Source organism: Vipera berus (genome assembly GCF_964194415.1).
Source record: "Vipera berus genome assembly, chromosome: 7".
Lineage (NCBI taxonomy): Eukaryota > Metazoa > Chordata > Lepidosauria > Squamata > Viperidae > Vipera > Vipera berus.
Genome location: NC_138209.1, coordinates 71,683,762 through 71,709,307, shown reverse-complemented (window position 1 = coordinate 71,709,307; position 25,546 = coordinate 71,683,762). Strand labels below are relative to the sequence as shown.

Here is a 25,546-nt window from a genome sequence, read left to right as displayed (position 1 = left end):
ACTCTACTCTATTCTATTTTCTGTTCTATTCTATTCTATTCTATTCTATTCTATTCTATTCTATTCTATTCTATTCTATTCATTCCAATATTTATTCTATTCTATTCATTCCAATATTTATTCTATTCTATTCTATTCTATTCTATTCTATTCTATTCTATTCTCCTGAAAGATCGCTGCAAGCAAGGCTGGTGAGGTTTTCTTTTTCCTGTAATTCACCAAAACCTGCTTACTTCTGTCTGTCACAAAAGAATGATGCCCAGCAATTTGCTTCCCTGCTTCCCCACAGGTCACATCTCAAAATTATCAGGAGAGTGGAAAACCAGGTTAATTCTCTAGTGATGCTAAATATAGTTCCGAAAACATACTTGCACGTTTCAAAATCATAGTTGTACCTCCTTAAACAGGCTCACCAATTTTCCTTTGTTAATTACTCATCTTCTAATCAAGGCTCTCTCCCATTTGATTAACTGTAAAATAATGGCTATTTTAATAAAAGAAGCAATGCTTAAACCAAGCGAGAACACAGGTTCATTGCTTAAATGAGTACAGTACACAGTGCTTTTTTTCTAAAAAAAAAAAAAAAGGTGCCGGAACTCAGAGGTTCTGTTACTGGGAGAGATTTATTTATTTATTTATTTATTTATTTTTGGGACTTATATGCCGCCCTATCTCCCGAAGGACTCAAGGCAGCTAACAACAATAAAATACAACGATACAAAAGTTAAAAAGAATTAAATTAACAGCCCCAATAAAATAAATTAAAATTGAAGTTAAAAATTAAAAACCATAATTAAAATCCTTGTCGTCAGTCCAGGTCAGCCTGATGGAAAAGGAGTGTTTTGAGGCCGCGGTGAAAGGACCGGAGATCCGGGGCCATCTGGAGCTCAAGGGGAAGTTGATTCCATAGGGCTGGTGCTCCCACAGAGAAGGCCCTCCTCCTGGGGGTCACCAGCCGACATTGTCTGGCCGACGGCACCCTGAGGAGGCCTTCTCTGTGTGAGTGTACTGGGCGATGGGAGATCGTTCCCAGCAGCGGATGGTCCTGCAAATATCCCAGGCCTAAGCCATGTAGGGCTTTAAAGGTAAGTACCAGCACCTTAAATCTCACTCGGAGGACAACCGGTAACCAATGCCGGTGTCTTGCTACGGCGTCGCCACCCGTCCTTTACACCCCCGCCCCTGCGGCTCAGAGCCACATGCCACAGGGATTCACCTCCCCACTGCCACCGTGGGGATTCCCCTCCCCGCAGTTGCCATGCCACAGCCTGTGCTGAGCCCCCACCCGGAGCTGCTCTGAACCCCAACCCAGAGCTGTGTTCCTCATGGCAGTGGTCTCCGGCGCCAAACAACCTCTTTCCAACCACTTCCAGAAAAATTTGTAACAAACATTGGAATTCTCAAGGCCATGTTTGGTATTTCCCAGCAATGTTACTGGAAGGAAAAAGCAATCCCTGCTGTGTTACTGATCCCAGAAGAGCATTTGCATGTATGCAGGTATCCTTAGGGTGCCATAGTTATAGATGAGAAACACATATGTAACATCTTTTGCTAAGATACATGACCACTGCTTGTCCAGAATGTGAAAAGTGAAAGAATGTGACTAAACAAAATTTTATTGTACAGATAATACAACCAGAAATTATTTTAGCCTTTTTAATAAATGTTGTTATTGATGATAAGCTCACCATGGAAAACATATGTTGTTATACTTGGTTAATTATTTAAAGAGTGAAGTGCAACATAACTAGATTCTAAATAATCTATTTTTCAAAACTCACAACAGTCCAAACAGTAAAAGTAAAGTCCAAATTAAGAATATTTCATTCTTAAGAATTGTTTAATTTAAAGTGGTTTAGCTGTAATAGGTTATAGATTCAAAATAGTTTTCAAGAGTGTACAAAAGATACTATTTTTTCTAGCATCAGCTAAATTAGACATATTACATTCAGAAAAATGTTTCTCATTTCTTTCCTGTTACCTTTATTGATTTCATTGCAGAGATGATAGATTATTTTGTTATCTAATTTTACCTTCCAAAAGACAGAAGATGAAAAATGTGAGGTTCTTTCCTGTTGGCTTTTTTGAATTAGCTGTTTTAGATTCTAAAAGTTTAGTTCCTAAAGAAGTAACCTTGTAAATAATTTTAATGTCCTCCTCTAGTGCAGGGTAGGCAACCTTGGCTCTTTTATGACTCAAGGACTTCAACTCCCAGAATTCCTGAGCCAGCATGGCTCAGCTTGGAAACCTCTCTCTTTCCCCTCAGCACGGCTGTCTCAGGATTTCTGGGAATTGAAGTCCACGAGTCATAAAAAAGAGCCAAGATTGCCTACTCCTAAAGCCAATAGAGGGAGCTTTTTTTTTTTTACAAAAAGAAAGGTGCCAGAACGCCATTCTGAGCGTTCTATGAAAAAAAAAGCCCTGACAGTACAACAGCCATAAATGCTACAATAGGGAGATCTCTTGTTACCAAATCGACTGAGTGGAACTAGACAGGTCGAATATATATATAAGTTGAGAATTTACACTCCTTTAATTGTTGCATTTAGTGTCCGGCCTTGGCCTATTCAGAAAGCTAAGCAGAATTAGTGGGGGGGGAGGCACCTGGGAATTGCAGAATGGTTAGCTAGACTCGGTTTTTTTTATTATTATTTTTTAAAATCCAGACGATATCCATGGGAAACCATCATGCATGCAGGTACCAGGAATTAAGTTCAACTTGCAACCGCTTCCCTCTTTTAAGTTAGCGCAAAACACCATTTAATACCAAAATCTTGCAGTCTCATGTAGCAACCTCAGCAATAGGCAGTCTCAAGTCCCGAAGGTGCTGTTTTCAAGAGGCAACTGGACTTTCTTGTTTTGCTTTGAAGACATTCCGCTTCTCCCTCAAAGATGCTTCTTCAGCTCTAACTGGATGGTGGGAAATGGAAGGATTTATATTCCTTGCAGACAGAGAGACGTTGAGCCCACTCGGGGCTTCGTCTGTATCCTCAGGGTCACCCGAGTAGTGCAAATGTATGTGGATAAACCCCCAAGTGGCCTCAGTGACTCTCTTGTTGTTGTTAGTTGCGAAGTCGTGTCGGACCCATCGCGACCCCATGGACAACGTTCCTCCAGGCTTTCCTGTCCTCTACCCTCTTCTGGAGTCCCTTTAAGCTCACGCCTACTGCTTCAGTGACTCCATCCAGCCACCTCATTCTCTGTCGTCCCCTTCTTCTATTACCCTCAATCTTTCCCAGCATTAGGCTCTTCTCCAGTGAGTCCTTCCTTCTCATTAGGTGGCCAAAGTATTTGAGTTTCACCTTCAGGATCTGGCCTTCTAAAGAGCAGTCAGGGTTGATCTCCTCTAGGACTGACCGGTTTGATCGCCTTGCAGTCCAAGGGACTCGCAGGAGTCTTCTCCAGCACCAGAGTTCAAAGGCCTCAATTCTTTGGCGCTCAGCCTTTTTTATGGTCCAACTTTCACTGCCATACATTGCAACTGGGAAGACCACAGCCTTGACTATACGCACTTTTGTTGACAGGGTGATGTCTCTGCTTTTTTAGTGTGCTGTCTAGATTTGCCATGGCTTTCCTCCTGAGGAGCAAGCGTCTTTTAATTTCTTGGTGACTCTCTAAAAGAATGCAAACAACCAGCTGCCTGCAAGGAATATAAATCCTTCCATTCCCTTCTATCTGGTTAGAACGGAAGAAGCTTCTTGGATGAGAAGCGAAAGGTCTTCAGAGAAAAACAAGAAAGTACAGTTGCCTCTTGAAAAAGCAACTTTGGGACAAAACCATGATCTGGACGACTGAGAATTTCCAGAGACATGCAGTCTCAAGAAAATCTCAGGGCATTTAAGCAGCCTTCCACGAAACTGAAGATTTCAGACCAGCTTTTAAAATACCTGTACTTTCCTGCTGACACCAGTTTAACACTTCTCTTCAATGGCAGCGCTGACACACTTGTTTCGATGCGTTTTTGCTTTCGCAACTCCACCCCTGAAGTAGGCAAAGAATACTTAACGCACCTTAAATTCACCCTGTGCTTTCCTATTTGCAGCTCGCCCCCCCCCACCAAAAAAAAAAGAATGCTATCTCCCACATTCTGCCTTGCTATTCTTATCTCTTACTGATAGATTTGACACTAATGGGGGAAAGAAGTGATAAAGAAGCGAAGGAACAGCGGAAATCAGGATCTTATTTGAAATTTGACAGCGCCCGAAATTCATGCAAATCCAAAGGTTTCAAATAGGGCAATTCTGCCACCTAGGGTTCAAATGCGTAAAGGCATCTGGACTCTTCCAATGCAGTTAAGATTCCTTTTTTCGCCCAACCGAATTGCAGGCAGAAAGCCTTTTGAATGTCAGGCCCATTATAGGAAATCATGTCACGACGGTATTAATTTTTGCAGCCAAACGTGTATTTCACGTGAGCCAAGTCAGACTGCGCAACTGTCAAGGCATCTTAAAATCACTAGCTAGTTAAATACTACACTGTGCCAGCAGGATGCATTTCAGAAAACATATATATATATATGCGCATGAGAATTAGTCAGATGTGTTTGTCTAGATTAGCACTGTACAATGCCTCTGAAGTTTTGCTGTTTGCGTTTGTTTTACCTTTCGGTAAAAAGCACAAACGCATTCAACACACCCCCTAATAAAAGAATTGTGCCCCGAAGGCTAAAATTACGTCTACGGATACACATTTAGAAATAATTACTGTAACTCTACGAAGGACTACACTTTATCTTTTCTAAAGGAACATTTTGATTTCTGCACCTTGTAGCATAGGGTGGCACCTGAAAGGGCATTAGCTGTCTCTAAAATAAGGTTGAAGATACAAGCAAAAGCTCTTCAAATGAAGCCATTTGTGAAAATTATTTTTTATTCCAACTCGGCAAAAGACAGCCTGAATCTCCCATTTGGCAATGAAATGTCCTTTCCCTTTAAGTAACATGTCTTCAGTGTTGCCTGGCGATATGAAAGGGCGAGAGGCATCTTTAAATAATGATGTACATATACATTTTTTTAGAATTCAGAGAATGTGGTTTAAAGATCCAAAATTCACACTGTCAAACAATTTAAAAGAAAGCTTTAAAAAAACACACACAAAAAAACACCCACCAGTGTATTATTTGTGCAGTATAATGACACCAGAGAAATTGTTTAAAGGAAGTTTTAATCATTGTGGGAAGGGTAAAATACATGAAGGGAGATTTTATCATGCAGGGTGGACTTGTGAAAAAACGAAAGGACTCTGGATAAAAATGCATGTGGTGATGCAGAGATTTTTAAAAGTTAACAAATGAAACTGGAATGTTTCTTATTAAGATTTATGGATTCTCATTCTCACTTGGTTTTCCTGCTTGAGCAGGGGGTTGGACTAGATGACCTCCAAGGTCCCTTCCAACTTTATATTGTTGTTGTTGTTGTTGTTGTTCTGTTCTGTATTGTTTTGTTTTGTTTTGTTTTGTTACTCTTATTGTGAGAGTAACAACAACTGTCACTCATGGACGGTTGGCTTTATATACAATTTCTGCAGTGAGGCTATTATGTATTTATTTATTTATTTTATTTAATTATATTTTTATACCGCCCTTCTCCAGAAGGACTCAGGGCGGTGTACAGGGCAATAAATATAAAAAAAGCAGAATACAAAAGTTAAAAAACGATTAAATATTTAGCCCAGTTTAAAACAATATTAAAACATATTAAAACCCCAACCCTAACCCATCAGACCAGGTCAGACCAGGTATACAAAATGGAAGACTACAGAAACACCAATAATGGAAAAAATTATAATAAAGATGGCTGATTTGTAGAATGGTTAAATTGACTTGCTGGTTAAGGAGAGAACTATAGTGAGGAAGATTCTCAGGGATGACTCACACCCTCTTTACTCTCCTACCATCCGGTAGGAGATATAGGAATATAGCCAGCCGTACCAACAGGCTGAAAAATAGCTTTTATCCGTGGGCTGTTAGGCTTTTAAATGGGACATAATCTTATGCAGAATTGACTTGGGAGGCCGGTGTGTGGTGTAGTTGGTTCACATAGTGTGGTGGGATGGAGGGTTTGTTGTCACTGTGTGTTGGGGGGGGGAGAGAGCACGGGGGGGGGAGGCTCAGCTAATCTCAATGTACACATGTTGTACTTTGACAATAAAAGGTTTATTATAACTACTTTTATTTTTTTAAAAACCAACAACCTGAAAACTGTTTATAGTCTTCTTGTTGAAAATGGCTAAAAATTAAGTGCTATTTTGGAGGTTTATTGTTTGGGGAAGAAGAGAACTATGATACGCAACAAAGGGAAAGGTAGAGATGCTAATCGCAATGTTTGTAGCTGTTGCGAAGATGGGAAGTCACTTTATTTTTATTTTGCTTTTTTTCTGTTACTTTTACCCTTTTGTAATATTTTGTTTCTTCTAATGTTTCTGTAGTCTTTTAAATATTTGTAAATCTTCTCTTGACAAAAAAATTATTCATAAGGTCATGTGACGGGAGGCAAATGCTCGTTTTACATGTGCCAGGGCAAGTTAGGACATATACCGTATTTGAGAGGGGGTGTGAATTATATTAGTTTAGGCAAAGTTGCTGCACCCTTACAAGATAGATATAGATAGATAGATAGATAGATAGATAGATAGATAGATAGATAGATAGATAGATAGATAGATAGATAGATAGATGATAGATAGAGAGAGAAAGATATAGAGATAAGAGAGAGAGAAAGATATAGAGATAAGAGAGAGATAGATAGAGATAAGAGATAAGATAGATAGATAGATAGATAGATAGATAGATAGATAGATAGATAGATAGATAGATAGATAGATAGAGATAGACAGAGATAGACAGATATAGATGAGAGAGATATATAGACAGAGATAGACAGATATAGATGAGAGATAAGATAGAGATAGAGATAGAAAGAGATATAGAGATAAGAGATATAGATAAGAGATAGATACATATAGATGAGAGATAAGATAGAAAGAGATAGAGATAAGAGATAGATAGATAGATAGATAGATAGATAGATAGATAGATAGATAGATAGATAGATAGATAGATAGACAGACAGATATAGATGAGAGAGATAAGAGATAGAGAGAGAAAGAGATAGAGATAAGAGATAGAGATATAGATATAGATGAGAGAGATAAGAGATAGAGAGAGAAAGAGATAGAGATAAGAGATAGAGATAGAGATAAATGATAGATAGATATAGACAGAGATAAATATAGATGAGAGAGATAAGAGAGAGAGAGGTAGAAAGAGAAAGAGATAGATAGATAGATAGATAGATAGATAGATAGATAGATAGATAGATGATAGATAGATAGATAGAGAGAGAGAGAGAGAGAGAGAGAGAGAGATAGATAGAATGAACAGCATTCCATTTGACGTGATAGCATACTAGAAATATAGAAAGGTCATGCTGATAATTTTAACAGCTGAAATCCACACATCTAGAAGAGGTCCAGACAAGGGTGTCAAGCTGCCGGCCCGCGACCGGATGTGTCATGCCAAAACCACGCCCATCCCAGCCCTGTCAATGGGAAATCAAGTTGTGATACACCGCGACACGTCACGTGACGTTACGAGTTTGACACCCCTGGTCTAGGACAACTCGCCATGGGACAATTTGCCATGGCCAACTCATTGTGGGTCAAGTGGCCGTGGAACAAGCATTACACCAATATTGAAGAAATGGTGGAATAGAATCATTAAACCAGGGATGTAATAGGAGGGACAAGGTGACATGAGAATGACAAAAAAAAAAATAAAAAAATATTTTAAATAATTGAATTGAATTGTCCTGTGACGAGTTGGCTATGGCTAGTATATAGATCAGACATGTCAAACACAAGGCCCGGGGGCCGGATCCGGCCCGCGAAGTGGTTTCATGCGGCCCGCGAAGCCATCCTGGAAACAGTGAGGGAACGGCCCCCACTGCCTTGGCCCTGGCCCAGAGACCCTCCTTCTGCCAGAGACCCTCAGATCTGTCTCCTCCTGCCCAGGCCCCCATAGGCACCCTTGATGCCAACGATTTAAAGCTGGCCACGCCCACCCAGTAGGCCATATGCACTCTAGCCACGCCCACCCAGTAGGCCACGCCCACCCTGGCCACGCCCACCCGGCCCCCTGACGGCAACCGCAATGCTGATGCGGCCCTCAATGAAATTGAGTTTGACACCCCTGATATAGATGGTATCTTGCTCAATAGTAGCAACTGTGAGAGGGAGTCAAGAACGAAAGAAAAAAGAAGAAACGGACTATTATCAAACTTGGGATTTATTTTTCCATTCGCTGGAGGAAAGAAGAAAGGATTAGGAATTAAATATGTATTAGCAGGTAAACTCAGACAGCACGTTGGTTGAAAAATTACTATTGTGTGTATATGGAAAAAAAATGAATGGAAAAAAAAATTCAGACGCTTGGCAACCGGTTCATAGTTACGACCGTTGCCGTGTCCCGTTGCCACGTGATCCCCTTTTGCGACCTCCTGACAAGCAAAGTCAACGGGGTTTAGTAAACAACCAGGTTACCCACTTAACAACTGCTGTGTGGCAAGAAAGGCCATAAAGTGGGGCAGAACAATTCACTTTAACAAGTGTTTCGCTTAGCCACAGAATTTTTGAGCTCGATCGTGGTCGTACCTCGAGGACTACCCGTACAACCACCCTATCTAAAGTGGATTCTCAGAAGCACAGGAAGTCCTCGACTTACAACCACGACGGAGCCCAAAATTTCTGTTGTTAAGTGGGTTTTGCCCCGTTTTATTTCTTGCCACAAGCATATGAATTTTGAACACGTGATCGAGGAAGGCAGCAAAGGTCGTAACTGTGGGGGAAAAACGGTCATAAGCCACATTTTTCAGTGCCGTCATAGCTTCGGTCACTAAATGAACTGTTGTAAGTTGAGGACTACTTATAATATCAAGAGCATTTTAACCTTCTAGGAAACTCTACAGAAGACCTCAAAGGACAGGTAGTCCTTGCTTAGCGACTGCCTTCTTTAGCGACCATTCAGCTAAATGGACTGTGCAGCCAGTCCTCACATTTATGACCTTTGCAATCCTGTAAAGCAAAGGAAAGCTGAAGTACAATTAGTCTCACAGTTGTGATTCTCTTTGCTAACAACCTGAGTTGCCCATCCCAATGTTGGTCACTAAATGAGAACGATTTGTAATTGTTTTGGTAGAAAAGCACAGCTGAGATATCTCAGTCCAACCTACCTCACAGGGTTGTTGTTATTATGGGAAGAATAGGAGGAAAGTGGGTTGTATATGTTCACCAGCTCAAGTTATTTGTAAAACTAATAAAGGCGGGATGTAAGTAAATAAATTGAATTAAATCAAAAGGTTTCAGTTAATCTTAGGTCTCAGTAAACATAACAGTTAGAACAATTAACCAGTGGAACTACCTGCCTCCAGAAGCTGTGAATGCTCCAACACTGGAACTTTTTAAGAAGAGAGTGGACAGCCATTTGTCTGAAATGATATAGGGTTTCCTGCCTGAGCAGGGGGTTGGACTAGAAGACCTCCAAGGTCCCTTCCAACTCTATTATTATATAATTAACATTATATAATTAACATTACAATTATAAACTGATAAGGCACTGTCAGTTTCTCATATCTAGCCTACATATCCAAATTCTCTTCCATTCCCGATACCAGTTTATAACTTGCAAACTGATATGTGTGTGTGTGTGTGTGTGTACACAGACACAGAGACACAGAGACAGAGACAGAGAAAGAGACAGACACAGACACAGACACACAGACACACACAGGCACACACAGACACACACAGACACAGACACACAGACACACAAACACACACACAGACACACAGACAGACACACACAGACACACAGACAGACACACACAGACACACAGACACAGACACACAGACACACAGACACACAGACACACACACACACACACACACACACACATATATATATATATATATATATATATATATATATATATATATATATATATATATATATATATATATATATATATATATATATATATATATATATATATATTACATAGTTTATATATATTTCTTCCAGACCATTTTGTTAAATTAGAAGCAATTTTACAATAGTCACTTACCTGAACTTCTCAAGAAGTTTCATGTCGTTCTTTTTTGCTAAATATGAACGTGGGCTTAAACTGAGAGCCAGTATCTATTTATTTATATTTCCAATTGCTAACCTGCCCTTCTTCAAAGAAGGGCTAATTATGGCAATAGGAGAGAGAGCAAAACAATGATTCATGAGGCACCAAACCAGCCTCTCTGGGACAGTCTTTAATTACCCTCAGGTGTTCCACTCAGCTGCAGTCCCTTAACGGTGAGGTTATCAACTCCTTTAAAGCAGGGAGTCTCCAAATTTGGCAACTTTTAAGACTTGTGGATTTCAACTCCCAGAATTCCTCAGCCAGGCATGCTGGCTGAGGAATTCTGGGAGTTTTGCTCCACAAGTCCATGCTGCTTGGGGAGCTCTCCATGCTGGGAATTCAGAGGTTAGGACTTGAACTTTTAAGTTTTTACCAGTCTCCTCAGGCTGTGAATCAAAATAGGATGGATGGATGGATGGATGGATGGATGGATGGATAGATAGATAGATAGATAGATAGATAGATAGATAGATAGATAGATAGATAGATAGATAGATAGATAGATAGATAGATAGATAGATAGATAGATAGATGGATAGAGGTAGGTGATAAATTAGGTAGTAGATAGATAGATAGATAGATAGATAGATAGATAGATAGATAGATAGATAGATAGATAGATAGATAGATAGATAGATAGATAGATAGATAGATAGATAGATGATAGATAGATAGATAGATAGATAGATAGATAGATAGATAGATAGATAGATAGATAGATAGAGGTAGGTGATAAATTAGGTAGGTGATAGATAGATAGATAGATAGATAGATAGATAGATAGATAGATAGATAGATAGATAGATAGATAGATAGATAGATAGATAGATAGATAGATAGATAGATAGATAAAGGTAGGTGATAAATTAGGTAGGTGATAGATAGATAGATAGATAGATAGATAGATAGATAGATAGATAGATAGATAGATAGATAGATAGATAGATAGACAGATGATTCAGAGATAGAGATAGACAAAATAATGATGATGATGATGATGAAGATGAGGAGGAGGAGGAGGAGGAGGAGGAGGAGGAGGAGGAGGAGGAGACAGCAGAATAGACAAGAAAGAACTGGAGAAGATAACAAAATACAAAGACCTACAAATAGAAATAGAAAGACTGTGGCAAAGGCAAGCCAGGGTAGTACCAATAGTAATAGGCGCCTTGGGTGCAATCCCAAAACAACTGGAGCACCACTTGAACACCATCATCGGCATTGACAAATTCGCCATTAGTCAACTGCAAAAGGCAGCCTTACTAGGAGCTGCTTCCATCCTGCGACGATATCTGTAACACCATCAAACATCCACATCTGCCTATCCCGGGTCCTTGGTAAGGACTCGATAGGTAGACAAAAATGCCAAATCCAGTCTGAACATCTGGCTGAGTGTGTGATGATTATTATTGTTGATAATGATAATGATAATGATAATGATGATAATGATAATGATAATGATAATAATGATAATCATAATGATAATCATAATGATAATCATAATGATAATCATAATGATAATCATAATCATAATCATAATAATAATAATAATAATACCATCTCCCTTCCGAATCTAAGGCAGGAGTCTCCAAACTTTGCAATTTTAAATCCTGAGGAATTCTGGGAGTTGAAGTCCACAAAGTCTTAAAGTTGCATGTGCAACTTTTTTCCAGCCTAAAACAGGCTGGCTGCTTTCATGAACTGCAGAGAGATGCTATGCTCTTGTAAAGTCCTTGTTTGGAATCAGTTTTATAGCACGCATAGCTTTAATACTGATGGTTGTTTTCTTTTTTTTTCTTTTCCCCAGGAAAACTTTTGCTACTAAGGGCTTAATTCAAACATGAGGATAAAAGCTGGAACGTAAAGGCAGTCTTGGACTTAGCGCCAACACTGAGCTCAAACTTTGCATTGCTAAGCCAGGCAGTTGTTAAGTGCATTTTGCCCCGTTTTATGACTCTTTTGCCACAGTTGTTAAGCAAGGCACGTGGTCATTAAGCACATTTGGCTTCCTGCATCGAACTTGCTTGTGGGAAGCCAGTTGGAAAGGTTACCAAATGGTGATCATGACTGCAACTGTTTGGTACTGTTGGGTGCTGCAACTGTTTTAAGTACATGTCAGTTGCCAAGTGCCCATATTTGGATTATGTGGCCATGGGGAACGCTGCAACGGTCCTAAGTCACTTTTTTCAATGCCGCTGTAACTTCAAAGGGACACTAAACAAACAGTTGCAAGGTGAAGGTTACCAACACAGCTGGCTCCTGTCTTTCACTTAAACTTTTAACTTCTACAATGACACCATGCTGAACCAGCTCCTGCTTGCTTGACCTTCACCAAACAACATTTTATTCACATATTTTGACATCTTACTCCAACCGTGCATTAAAACTAGCATCATAAAGTCATGCAAAAACACCAGGCACAAAGAGATGGGTCAGAACTCACAACAACCATCTTAGCTGCTACATTCCCGGTCATCTTGGAACGCTTTAAGGAGTCCTAATTTCAATGCTGGTAGTACTTTTATGTAACATCACATTTTATCATCTGGAATCAAGATAGCACACCCGGAGGGCGGGGGCTGAATCATATTTAATGCCATGGCTTAGCTTTAGCACAGAGGTCCCCAACCTTTGTGGCTTGGCAGGGGGTGGAGGGTGGGGGGAAGGGAGAGGGGAACTGGGTTGGCGCAGACATCTAGGCACACAGCTCTTGTGTGAATGGCAGGCTGGGGCACGTGCAGCTCGATTTGCACAAGTGGCGGGCCGGCACACATGCACGCAGCTTGATTTGCACAAGTGGTGGGCTGCTGCACGCGGACGCAGCTCGATTTGCACAAGTGGCAGGGCGCTGCACACGTGTGGGTGTGTCAAGTGAGGCCCTGGTGATGGGTCTGGTGTGAGTCATCAGTCACTTACACCAGACCCATCACAAGACTACTGTACACGTATGTTGTGTATAGTATGTTTTAGGTGTGTGTCATATATTTATTTATTTATTTGTTTGTTTAGATTTATATACTGCCCTTTTCCCGAGGGACTCAGGGCGGTTTACAGGGCAAATTAAAACAGTGCAATGTACAAATTAAAATAAAATTAAATTAATAGCCCCAAAACAGTTTAAAATTTAAAATTTAAAACCTTAAAACCCCTCAGTCCAGGCCGGCTAAGTCAAATAGCCAAGTTTTTAGGTCCCAGCGAAACAAGCGATGGTTGGGGGGCGATCCAGAGTTCCACAGGCAGTTGATTCCATAGGGCAGGCGTGCCCACCGAGCACGCTCTCCCCCTGGGGATCGCCCGCCGGCACTCCCTGACAGGCGGGACCCTGAGGAGGCCCTCCCTGTGGGAGCGCACAGGACGATGGGAAGTTGATGCTGGCAGCAGGTGCTCCCTAAGATAATCCGGACCCATGCCATTTAGGGCTTTATAGGTCATCACCAGCACCTTGAATCTCACCCGGAGGGCAACTGGAAGCCAATGCAGCTTGCGGAGAAGAGGCGTTACGTGGGAGTATCGGGAGACCCCCATCACAACTCGCGCGGCCGCATTCTGCACCAGCTGAAGCCTCCGAGTGGTCCTCAAGGGCAGCCCCATGTAGAGAGCATTGCAGTAGTCTATCTGGGAGGTCACAAGCGCATGAGTGACTGTGCGTAGGGCATCTCGGTCCAGATAGGGCCGCAACTGGCGCACCAGGCGAACCTGGGCAAAAGCCCCCCTGGCCACGGCTCCTATGTGATCTTCCAAACTGAGCCGTGGGTCCAGGAGGACGTGTGTTTCACTTGGAGAGCGGGCGACTAAATTTCATCTTTGATGTGTGCCGTTGTGCCCACAATAAAAAAATGACAAAGATTATGTTATCTTATCTAAGACCCTCACTTGACACACCCACACCTGGCCCTTCGCAAGACCTACTGGCCACATGAAGCCCTTATGAACAGAACACTGACGCAGACGTCCCCTAAACTCTGCTGAAGAAGAGGTTACCTAGCCTGTTCATGAAACCAACCCACAAGCTCAGAGGACAAACCTTCACCCTCAAATTATTGTAAGTTAAGGACCACCTGTATTTAAGGGGGTGGAGAAACTTTGATAACTTGGCCTTCTGGAAGCGTGTTACTCTCATTCGTGGCCTTAAAATCTTTCAAAAGGGACGGGGCTGAAAAAATACTGCCCTATTCCTTCTACTGGCGGCCCGTCACAGTTGGCAGACTGGCAGTTGCGTTCCTAACCCTGCAAAAGCGGCCCAACATTGCTCGAGCGGTGAAACTACAATTCGCACGGCATGTAAATCAGGGGTGTCAGACCTCGGCAACTTTTAAGACTTGTGGACTTGAACTCCCAGAATTACTTGGGGGATTCTGGGAGCTGAAGTCCACAAGCCTTACGGTTGCCGAGGTTCGACACCCCTGATTTCACAGACCATCGCTAGAACCTTTTAAAGCAATATGTTTGGGATTGTTACCAACAGTCACACTTCTGGTCAACAACTGTTTGGAAAGCTGAGCCCTCTTCTCTTTTCAATTGCTACAGCACTCCGCATCATCTCTGCTGTAAAAGAAATCTGTGTATTCCCAAGAGGGAGAGTAGAATAAAGAGAATATAGACAACACAGCATGTAACTGGACGTACCATTACGTATAAGAACAAAAAGCTAAAAAGTTTCACTTGGAAAGGGAAGTGAATGTCTATGATCCAAACAAGTCATGGCACAATAGGATTTTCAATTTATTATCTTTGCCACAGTACAAATATTCACAAATCAATCATCTTTTCACCGTCAATGTTTGTAAACGAGTGCCCACGTTCTCTCCCTCACCCAGGTCGAAGTTTGTGAATATCTTTTAGAAAGTCCATCGTGTTTTAAAAGGACCGACATTTTACCGCTTGGGTATGGAATCAGAAGCCCCCTTCTCTTGGCATATATTTCTACCCAGACAGCCTGTGCAATGCCATAAGATCATAGTGAAGTCACTGGATTATCTTTACAACAGGACCCCAATCCGTTAGGTTAATAAATGCATTTAAAATGAGGCTCCAGTTCCAAAAAATCAACGGTTAGAAATGCTAGCTTCTACATAGAAACCATCTAAAAAAAAAAAAACCAACAGTTGAGCCAACCCCATCTCGTTTCTTTATTTTTTTACAAGTTTAAAACCGTTTCACTTGCAAAGATAAACTTTCCAGTCAGGAGAGCAGTAGTGCAATTTAAGTAAGTTGTACTTCATTCAAAAAGTCACTTCGTGTCCAGTATACAATGCCGTAGCTTCTATGGAAAGATTAAGAAGATGCTCTGGTAAACAAGGAAAGAACAATTGGCAAGCCCATGCAGGCTTACGAGTCCGTTAAAGCTTGTGTTAAAGTGTTGCTAATTTATATATTTATTTTTTTTCAAATTTTAAAAAACATTTTATATATAAACTAAAAAAAAAGAGAGAGCACTGAAATAAATTAGACGAATCGACTGTAAACTGTCTTGAAATTGAAAATTTCTCATTGACAGCTGATGCAAGTTGACGTTAAAACAGGAAGGAAGCAAAAAAAAAAAAGACTTGACCTAAGAGGTTTTCTTGCTGTGCCGCTCGAAGCCTAGGAAAGTCTGACAACTACATTCTTAATTTAAATAATAATAACAATAATAATAATAATGACCAAAAAGTCAAAAGAATGCCGTAGTCGAAGGGAAAGAAAAAAAAAAGATCTCTCCTCCAGCATCCTTACTTGGATTTCTTCTTGAAAAGGCTCTTGATTTTGGACGTTTTTTTGTTTCGCTCTCCGTTCTGATACAGGTCGTGTGAAACGCTACTGATCCGACAGATGGGAGAAGGTTCGTGGCCAGCTCGGCTTTCACTGCTGGTGGAGGAACTTGAGGTGTGCCGAGGCTTAGGGATAGGAGCGGTGCTGGAGAGCTGGTTCATGCTGCAGGACTTCTCCAGAATGCCGTTGTACACCTTGCTCGCGGGACTGAAGATCATACTTTTCGTTTCCGTCAGCCCCGCGCAGTCCGGTGAACCCCTTGAAATATCGGCGGTGAGAGAGGAAGAGTCTCCGGTAGATGATTGTTCTAAGGAGACATCCTCCTGGGACGTCTTCTGAGGTGAGAGGGGTTGATAGATGTCAAGGCTTGAAGGGGGAGTCTGCTTCCTTCCAATGGAAGAATTGAAGGAGTCGCATTCGGAACCCGCGTCCTGAGCTTCCCTACAAGGCAGAGGAGACCAAGAGATCAGGTTAATCGACACAATCACGCCAGTCCAGGGGTCCCCAACACCACCCCGCGCCAGTCCGTGGCATGCCAGGAACCAGGTCCGCACAAACAAGGAAAACCCCATGCGCGGGATGCAGGTGTAACACACAAAACCACGCCCCCTCCGGTCCACGGGAAAAACCTCTCTCCGCATAACCGGTCCCTGGTGCCCAAAGGGGTAAAGGTAAAGGTTCCCCCGCACATGCATGCTAGTCGTTTCCTACTCTAGGGGCCGGTGCTCATCTGCATTTCAAAGCCGAAGAGCCAGCGCTTGTCCGAGGACGTCTCCGCGGTCATGTGGCTGGGATGACTAGACGCCAAAGGCGCACGGAACGCTGTTACCTTCCCACCGTAGTGGTCCCTATTTTTCTACTTTCATTTTTTACATGCTTTCGAACTACTAGGTTGGCAGAAGCTGGGACGAGTAACAGGCGGTCACTCTGTTACGCGGCACTCGGCATTCGACCCGCCAAACTGCCGACCAACCAAAGAGGACCTCTGCTCTAGTCCATTCAATGGGCAACGTAAGGTAGTCCTTGACCTACAACGGTCCACATTTAGTGACCGTTCAAAGTTACCGTGGCGTTCATGAAAGTGACTTGTGACGGTTTTTCACATTTAATGACCGTTGCAGCATGCCCTTCCCTAGGTTTGATATGCAAAGCCCGACAGACAATTAGAGCCGCATTTCAAAGGGGCCGCTAGGTGGCAGCGTTAGCCAACCGTGACTAATCTAGAAAGCTGAGCAAATCCTGGTTAGTATCTGGATGGAAGGGAAACCGGACTAGAAAAAAAAAATTAAAAAAAAAAACTTCCAAAGCTGACAATAATGTGTCATTTCTCTATTATCCAAGAAAGCTTCATGGATGTGTCCAGCTCTACCCAAAGAGTCACTTCAAAACGAGATGGGTAGCAAATAAATACATAATAGGATCTACTATGCAATTAGAGCAATACCTAAATTTTGAACTTATTAGGCCTGAATATTCTGACCTTGCAAAAAAAAAAAATATCACCTCACTCGAAACCGCCCATATACTCAGACGCTCCCTGAGGTTAGGACTTGAACTTTTCAATTTTTACCAGTCCCAGACGGTGAATCAAATGGAAGATGAACCATAATATTAATAACAACAATAATAATACAATCTCCCTTCTTAATCTGAGGCAGGAGTCTCCAAACTTGCCAATTTACTCCCAGAATTCCTCAGCCAGGCACGCTGTCTGAGGAATTCTGGGAGTTGAAGTCCACAAGTCATAAAAGGGCCAGGTTTGAGAACACACACCCCCCCCCCCGATGTAGACAGTTCGTCTTCAGTTTTGGTTTTTAAGGCACCAAATCAGACACACTTCTATTTCTTCTTGCTCATTTCTCATGTTCTCACATTAAATCAATTGATCACATTAATTAAGGATCCCATTGTTGGCTTAGAGCAGGGGGCCTTCAAACGTGGACCCTTTTATGACTAGTGGACTTCAACTCCCAGAATTCCTGAGGCAGCACGGGGGAACTTTGGCCCCTTCATGACTGGTGGACTTCAACTCCCAGAATTCCTGAGCCAGCATGGGGGAACTTTGGCCCCTTCGTGACTGGTGGACTTCAACTCCCAGAATTCCTTAGCCAGTGTGCCTGGCTGAGGAATTCTGGGAGTTGAAGTCCACTAGTCATAAAAGGGCCAAGTCTGAAGGCTCCTGGTCTATTTTAATTTGGTCTGTTCATGAATGCGCCTCAAGGCTCATACCATTGCTTGTCAGCAGTGAAGTAAATGGCCTCCTCCTCCTCCTCCGTCCGGTAAGCAGCAGGACAACTGGACACTGAAAGGAGGTCTGGGTCTGCAGACTGCAGGGTGGCTTGTGTGTGCGCAGTGGGTTGTGTTTGTGCTGTATGTTGCAACTGAGGCGATGACGGCACAACATTTCGCCTGGAGCGGTACATGCTGCTACTCCTCGCTAAGGTGTTGGTTTTCACAACAGACCCTGAGGAGAACAGAAGCGGATTCAGAAGCCATTCATCAGTCCACCAAAACATTACTCTGCTCTGTGAAGGCAGAAAAACGCTCCGGAAAGTCCTTACTTTATAAAACGGAGGGGTTGTGGGTGTGTTTTTTCCCCTCCCCTTCCTAATACTCTTCTTTAAAACGCAACCGCCAATGAGACAGACGAGGCGAGGGTGAAACTGAGTTCTACTTGACGGCATTTCCCAGTAGCTTTGGTTACCGCCTAGCAGAGATAGGCCACCTGACTCAAATATTTAACAGAAAGCAATCTTGTCTCGCTGCATGTGTGTCGGTTTCATTGCAAAACAGGAATTTTATTCGCCCTCGGCGAAAAAAGCACCGATTAAAATTCTGCTTGGCTTCACACGTTACCCGGAGGGAGAAGGCATCGTCCCACAGGCGACGAGACACACAAGCCACAGATCAGAACGAAACAAATATGAAAGCAGTCCTCAGGGGGTAAAGAACGGGTTGCTGAGCTACAGACTTTGTCAGCACGGTGGGGGCAATTTACTTCAGCAACCTGTGAAGGACCAGGGGTCTCTAAGGTAAAGGTAAAGGTTCCCCCACACATGCGTGCTAGTCGTTTCCGACTCTAGGGGCCGGTGCTCATCTCCGTTTCAAAGCCGAAGAGCCAGCGCTTGTCCGAGGACGTCTCCATGGTCATGTGGCCGGCATGACTAGACGCCAAAGGTGCACGGAACGCCGTTACCTTCCCACCGTAGTGGTCCCTATTTTTCTACTTGCATTTTTACGTGCTTTCGAACTGCTAGGTTGGCAGAAGCTGGGATGAGTAACAGGCGCTCACTCTGTTACGCGGCACTCGGGATTCGACCCGCCAAACTGCCGACCTTCTGATCGACAAGCTCAGCGTCCTAACCCACTGAGCCACCGCATCCCTCTAAGGGGTCTCTAGGGAATTCCAAAAAGGTACATCAGAAACTGAAATAGTCTCAGAACTGAAGAAGCCACACTAGATGATTTGGGCTGAATGCAAATAAATTTAAACATGGTTCATGATAAAAGATCATCCGGGTACCGCTAGACGCACGCAAGAACTTTTCAATCAGTTCCGTTGGGATGTTTTTGATCACCACCACCACCACCACCCCACACACACAGCCCAGATTTGGCACCGAGCGACAACTATTAAGGAATTTCAAACCTTGTAGTGCCTCAATCTGAATGGTGATTATGTCAGAAAGTAACGCAAAGTTACAGTTTTCTAATGTGCATAATAAAAGTTCTGTATCTGCGAGTGTCTCTCATTGATAACCAAATGAAGGTTTATTTCCGAACTGCCCTCGCCTACGATTGGACAACGTGAACAACCGGTGGGGTGGGGGTTAAGGGAAGCTATTGTTAGCCAGGCAGATTTTAGCGCGGGGAAACCAGAGCCGGTTTTGCTTCTTCCGTTCCTTGATGTGCATTCAGTAACGTTTGTATTTCATGGCGCTTCAAAGCCTTGAAGCGGGAGGGGGGTGTCTTCAAACTTGGCAACTTTCAAGATTTGTGGACCTCAACTCCCAGAATTCCTCAGCTGAGGAATTCTGGGACTTGAAGTCCACACGTCATAAAGTAGCCAAGTTTGAAGACCCCCTGCCCTGAAGTTTCCTTGATTTTGAGCTTGCTATTCGGACGGGTGACACTGTGCTAATATCTCAACAACTGCAGGGATTTAACACCTGGGACAAAGAAGGCTCGTAAAATAGGACAAAACTCACTTAACAACAGCAATTCTGTTGTTCGATTGTGGCCGTAAGTTAAGGACTACTGACTTTCAGAGTTTTAGACTCGAGCCACAAATATGTGTGTCTCCCCCACCCCCACCACCCACCCACCCACCACGGCCATCCGAGGTCATCTGAGATATTCCCCCACCACGTACCATGAAACTGGGAAACAATGGGAGGGGTATCTTCATCGAGGTCGTCGACTCCCCCCGCGATTGGGTAAGGCGGAATGGAAACTCGTGGCATGACTACCCAACTATGATCAGAATAGAGGGAGGAAGTCAGGCTGGGCAGTCCTGAGTTATAGGCTATTTGGAAGCCACAGATCTTCTCAATCTGCTGCCATCGGTAGAGTCTCTCTCTCAAGCAGGTGGTTAATTCAGAAAGTGCTTTCCTAAGAAGAGGCCAGAGATTAAAACAAGCTACGTCACATTGCCGCCACAGTGATATTTAAATCCCGGTCAGCAAGACCATCCTCAAGAGCAACCTTTTGTCAAATGGCACTAAGGTAACGGAGAAATGAGTTTATGCAGGGCCACCTCGCTGACAGTAATGCTGAAGCTGGCCAAAGGTTTTCCTGGCTGCAGCATCTGCTTGCTGCCCCAGCAGGCGCTGTGGGTCCACAAGAACACCTAGGTTGTGTGTTACTTCATTTAAGGCAGAGGTCCCAAACCTTTTGCGCACCAGGGAGGTGGTTTTCCAGGGACCGGAGATGTGGTTTTGTGTGCTGCCTGCATCCTGCGGATGGGGCTTTGCTTGTTTGTGCGGCCCTGGTTGCTGGCATGGCGTGGCCCGATACCGGTCCACAGATCAGGGGGTTGGGGACCCCTGATTTAAGAGACATGTTTTTCCAAGCAAGAGTTATAAACGTAGGTCATATCTCATCGTGCTCCTTCCCTCCCCATCTCTTTAGATAGGTTGATTTTTTTTAAAAAAGGTAGTATTTGTATTATTGGTTTATCTAGTTTTATCTTTTAATACTGTAAGCCACTTAGAGTTACCGTGCGGTAAGATGGGAGGCTAATACATTTTATAAACAAACAAATAGTCCCCGAGTTATGGCGGTTAAGTGGGACCGGAATTATCATCGTTAATCAATGTGGTCGCAGGCATAACACGTCATGTGACCGTATCACTCAGGGTCAGCCCTACCAGGTGAGCCAGACAAGAAGCAGGACTAAGGTTATTCTGAGGCTACGTTGACAGAATTTTGCAAGGCTGGATTATATTTCTCCAAGATGGTCAAATTCCCAGGGATCTTTCTTTTAAGAAGGTGGAGCACCCGTCTCCTTAAGGACTGGGCGTATTAACCCTTCCAAAAACAGACTGTCCATACTGGATTCATGCCGTTGAGCTCATTTTAGCGGAGAACGTCAGCCAGAATAGACAATATTTAATCGGCAGGAAGCTGTAGTCATCCTACAGACAAGCCTACCCCTTCCTCAAGCGTCACCAGCTTGAAGGACTTTGTTCAACTTATGCTGAGTTTTTAATTTAAAATGTGCGAGCCCCATTAAAAAAAACAACAACAACAAGATTTCTGTAACCAAATATAAAGGGCATCATACCCATTCAATGTCTTACTTTGCTTCCAGAATCTTGTGGTCCACTTCATCGAGTGAAGAGCTGTGCGCAACGTGTAACGTCCCAAATACAGTGTTTCTCTTCTTTTTAATTTTTTCTGCCTAAAATTAAACATCGCAGGGATTTCAGGCTGATTTTAAGCCAGGCGGAAGGGGAAGAGAGAGAGGCATTCCCTTCTTGGCAGGGGGAGGGGGGGGCAGCATCTGAAGAGACATCCTAATCTTAGCTGCATCTTCAAAACGAAACAAGCACGTTCTCACTTTTGACAGTAAGGTAAGACTCTGGGATGCTGCTCTGAGGACCGTGAGCAGTGAGATCTGCAGATGGTCTTCATTGACCAGCAACAGAAACAGGCTGCTTGCTGCTGTGGCGTGCGCTAATAGTCAAGACTGAAACCTTATTTGATCTTTCAGTTCTCTGCCACGTTTATTTCAAAACACACACACACACACACACATCCCTTTTGCGGTATCATTCCACGAGCTAGCTGCTACTGAGGCTGATTTGGCTGCTGTTGCCCTTGGTGAAAATCCTGAAAAACCAATGAAAATCTGGTTTCACGGTGTCTAGCAGAAAGGCTGTTAGAATCACAGGGCGCAACTCTTAAAAAACAGAGGTTGCAGCCCTAAGAATAGAGGGAAGGGGGAAACGTGGCATTCTAGAATCCCTTTTTCACACCATCTGAAACTGATTTGAGATCCAGGAGTTTGAAACCACGCCGTTACCCTGCAGCATCTTAGCTGGTTCCAGAAGCAAATCCTCTTAAGGCAGGGACTTTTCAACCAGTGGTACGGGTACCACCTGTGGTACATGGGCACCTGGCGGGTGCTACGAGGCCATCCTAGAAAACCGGTAGCGGGGGAAGGGAATGAGCTGAACCGGGGGCAGCACCGCACAAGCCTGAGCGAGGGACAGCTGGAGCTGCAGGGCTGTCAGGGCTCAGCGGAAGCGCCCGGATCAGCGCCAGGCTCCAGCTGGAGCTTGGTGCTGATCCTGGCGCTTCTGCTGAGCCCAGAAGAAGCGCCGATCAGCTGGAATGTTGCAGCATCTCCAGGGTCTTGTGATTTACATTCAGATGCTTGGCAACTGATTCATATTGATGACGGTCACAGTGTCCCAGGGTCATGTGAAGTGACCAAAACCTGCTGCAACCACGCAGCAGAGGGGGGGGGGAATAACCAAACACACACACACACCCCCGCTGCCAATCCTCAACAGAAATGCTCACAACAATGAAAACCTCGGACAGGAGGAAGAGCGCTGCCTTGTTCGGCTGTGACTTGGGGGGCACTTTTTTCAGTGCCATTGTAACTTCGAACAGTCACTAAGCGAACTGTTCTAAGTCGAGGACTACCTGTACTCCATCACTTTTTTACTTTTTTCTCTCTTTTTTTGGTCATCAAGTTTTTGACACCTTGCTAGGCGATTGGGGGTACTCAGATGTGGCCATATCCTAAAAGTGCCACAATGGGTGAAAAGGTTGAAAAGCCCTGCTCTAAGGCTAGCAAGGCTGAGGTGTCCCAATCGTGGCCTTTCGGAAAAGTTTTTTTTTTTTAAGTTCTCAGCATTCATTTCTAGAACGTGCTGCCGCCTTCCTCTAAAAAAGGGGGATGGTCCAGAAAAGGTTCGGAGCAGCGAAAGGGAACATTAAAGGACGCCTCCAGAAAAGCTTCGTCGCGGCACCAGTGAGAGGGACAGCCCTACGTCCTGAGATGTGAAGATCGTCAGCCGCCACCCAACCCCCCCACACACATCTTTACTTTTCCAATTTTGACCAGAATGGTTCAACCAGGCGGCTTTACCTCTTCCTTGGCGATGGCTAGCTGCATTTCTGCGTTTTGCCTCTTAATATTGTAGTACTGGACTTCCACTTCGTGTGTGAGCTGCAGCCATTTCTGCAGCGCATCTGGAACAGACCAATTGCTTCGCAGTTCGAACTCCTTCTCGGCTTTTTTTAAAGCCATACGGACCTGGCCCGGGGGGGGGGGACAAAGAGAAGACAGTAGATTTGACAAAGGCACTGGCCCGTTAACCATGTTGCCCAAGACAACCTCTGACAGAACCAATGCTTTGTCGAACATTTATCGGTAAGACGAGGATAATGGGGTAATGAATTGGTTAAATTAATCAAGACATCTGAAAGAAAGGCCTTCAGTTAACCAAACAGAAGATGAATCTGGATCAGGGGACTTCAAACGTGGCCCTTTTATGACGACTTGTGGACTTCAACTCCCAGAATTCCTCAGCCAGCGTGAAATCCACAAGTCATAAAAGGGTCAAGCTTGAAGACCCCTGATCTAAGATTCATCTTCTGTTTGGTTAACTGAAGGCCTTTCTTTCAGATGTCTTAATTAATTAACCAATTTCTATTTCCATAGATCAAACTACCCACTTTTTTACCCACCTATTTCCGGGTTTCTGAAATGCCTTTCTGCGACTGACCTCAATTGGCCTCACTGATTTACAGTTTCATTCAGACTGTGGGGTTGTTAATTTAACTGGGTTTTAGATTTACTCTTGGGGCTTGAATTTAATTTGTTTTATTTGTTTTTAATTTTTTGTATTCATGGTTTTAACTGCCCTGTAAACTGCCCTGAGTCCTACGGGAATAGGGCGGTATACAAATCCAATAAAATAAATAAATAAATAAATAAATTTGTTCCTGACTTTATGGCTTATTTACCTAGAGTAGAATGATGGAGGCCCTCGTATTAAAAGATCAGATCCAATTCCAGATTGGACCTTTCTATTCTACCCTTCAAAAGCCACCGTAGGGCAGCCCTTTATCGTAAGAAACGTACGGGGATAATTGCTTAATTAGATGTAAAGTTCAAAGCTTGATTTTTGCCAAGCACAAGACTCGTTGCAAGCGTCGCTGAATCCCAGATGGAAGCTGAAACTTTGAATGTAACTTGAAAAAATACCTGCACCAGCTCCTCTTCGGCGTATTTAAGTCTGCTGAGTTCGCACTCGGCTCCTTCCCTCAGCTCTTTGAGCCGGCAGGCTTCTCGTTTTGCGTCGCTGATTTCGTCCATCATCTTGCGTTCTAAGTTCTGTTTTTCTACGGCAACGGTTCGATTCTCTTCCTGTGCTTTTTCAAGCCTTTTTTTTGGGGGGGGAGAAACATTTTTAGCACAAATTAAACCACCTTTATCTAATTCTGCGCACGGTTCAATTCACTGGGCAAACACTTTTAACGCGATTCTAAGCATCGCGTAATAAAGTGGGAGCAGAACAGTGAAAGATTGCCAATCCTCTTGACAGATCGGTCAAGTTTTATTCTTGAAATGATCCTAAATCAGGTCGGGAGCATTTTGGCTTAGTCAAACTTATTGGTGTTCCTCTTTATTTATTTTTATTTTATTTATTTTAATTCCATTTATATCCCGCCCTTCTCCGAAGACTCAGGGCGGCTTACAAGCTTAGCAGTAGCCTTCATTCTATGTATATGCCTGCTTATTAGGGCTTTCACACACACCCCAAGCGGCATTATTACAAAGTCAGCTTAATTGCCCCCAACAATCTGGGTCCTCATTTTACCTACCTCGGAAGGATGGAAGGCTGAGTCAACCTTGAGCCTGGTGGGAGTCGAACCTGCACTAATTGCAGGCAGCTGGTGTTACTTAAGGAGGCATTAGCCCACTGCTCCTCTTTCACAGGAATCTTAATGTAGAGAGAATGTAAAGCATAAAGGGCAGCTGGAAGCCACGGTTTTCTCAACTTTGGGGCCTGTGACGTTTTGTAACAACAACTTTGTAAAGTTTTTGAACACCCTAATGCAGGGGTCTGAGGAATTCTGTCCACAAGTCATAA

The 25,546-nt window shown here is 43.3% G+C and overlaps 1 protein-coding gene across 3 annotated transcripts in view; it reads right to left on the bottom strand.

Moving 5' to 3' along the window:
• Positions 1 to 15,538: 15,538 nt before the first annotated feature.
• The window catches only part of STIM2 (stromal interaction molecule 2), an 84,000-nt gene continuing 73,992 nt past the window's right edge, over positions 15,539 to 25,546 (bottom strand). For 2 of the 3 annotated variants that reach the window (XM_081332634.1, XM_081332635.1), the window contains 6 exons: positions 24,658 to 24,835; positions 23,536 to 23,703; positions 21,734 to 21,834; positions 20,305 to 20,543; positions 18,162 to 18,396; positions 15,539 to 16,373 (listed from right to left, as the gene is read on the bottom strand). In XM_081332634.1, the coding sequence (XP_081188760.1) occupies positions 15,893 to 16,373; positions 18,162 to 18,396; positions 20,305 to 20,543; positions 21,734 to 21,834; positions 23,536 to 23,703; positions 24,658 to 24,835 (1,402 nt within the window). In that variant the 3' untranslated portion in view covers positions 15,539 to 15,892. The remainder of the gene's footprint in view (positions 16,374 to 18,161; positions 18,397 to 20,304; positions 20,544 to 21,733; positions 21,835 to 23,535; positions 23,704 to 24,657; positions 24,836 to 25,546) is intronic. The other variant, XM_081332636.1, reaches the window with a different exon arrangement.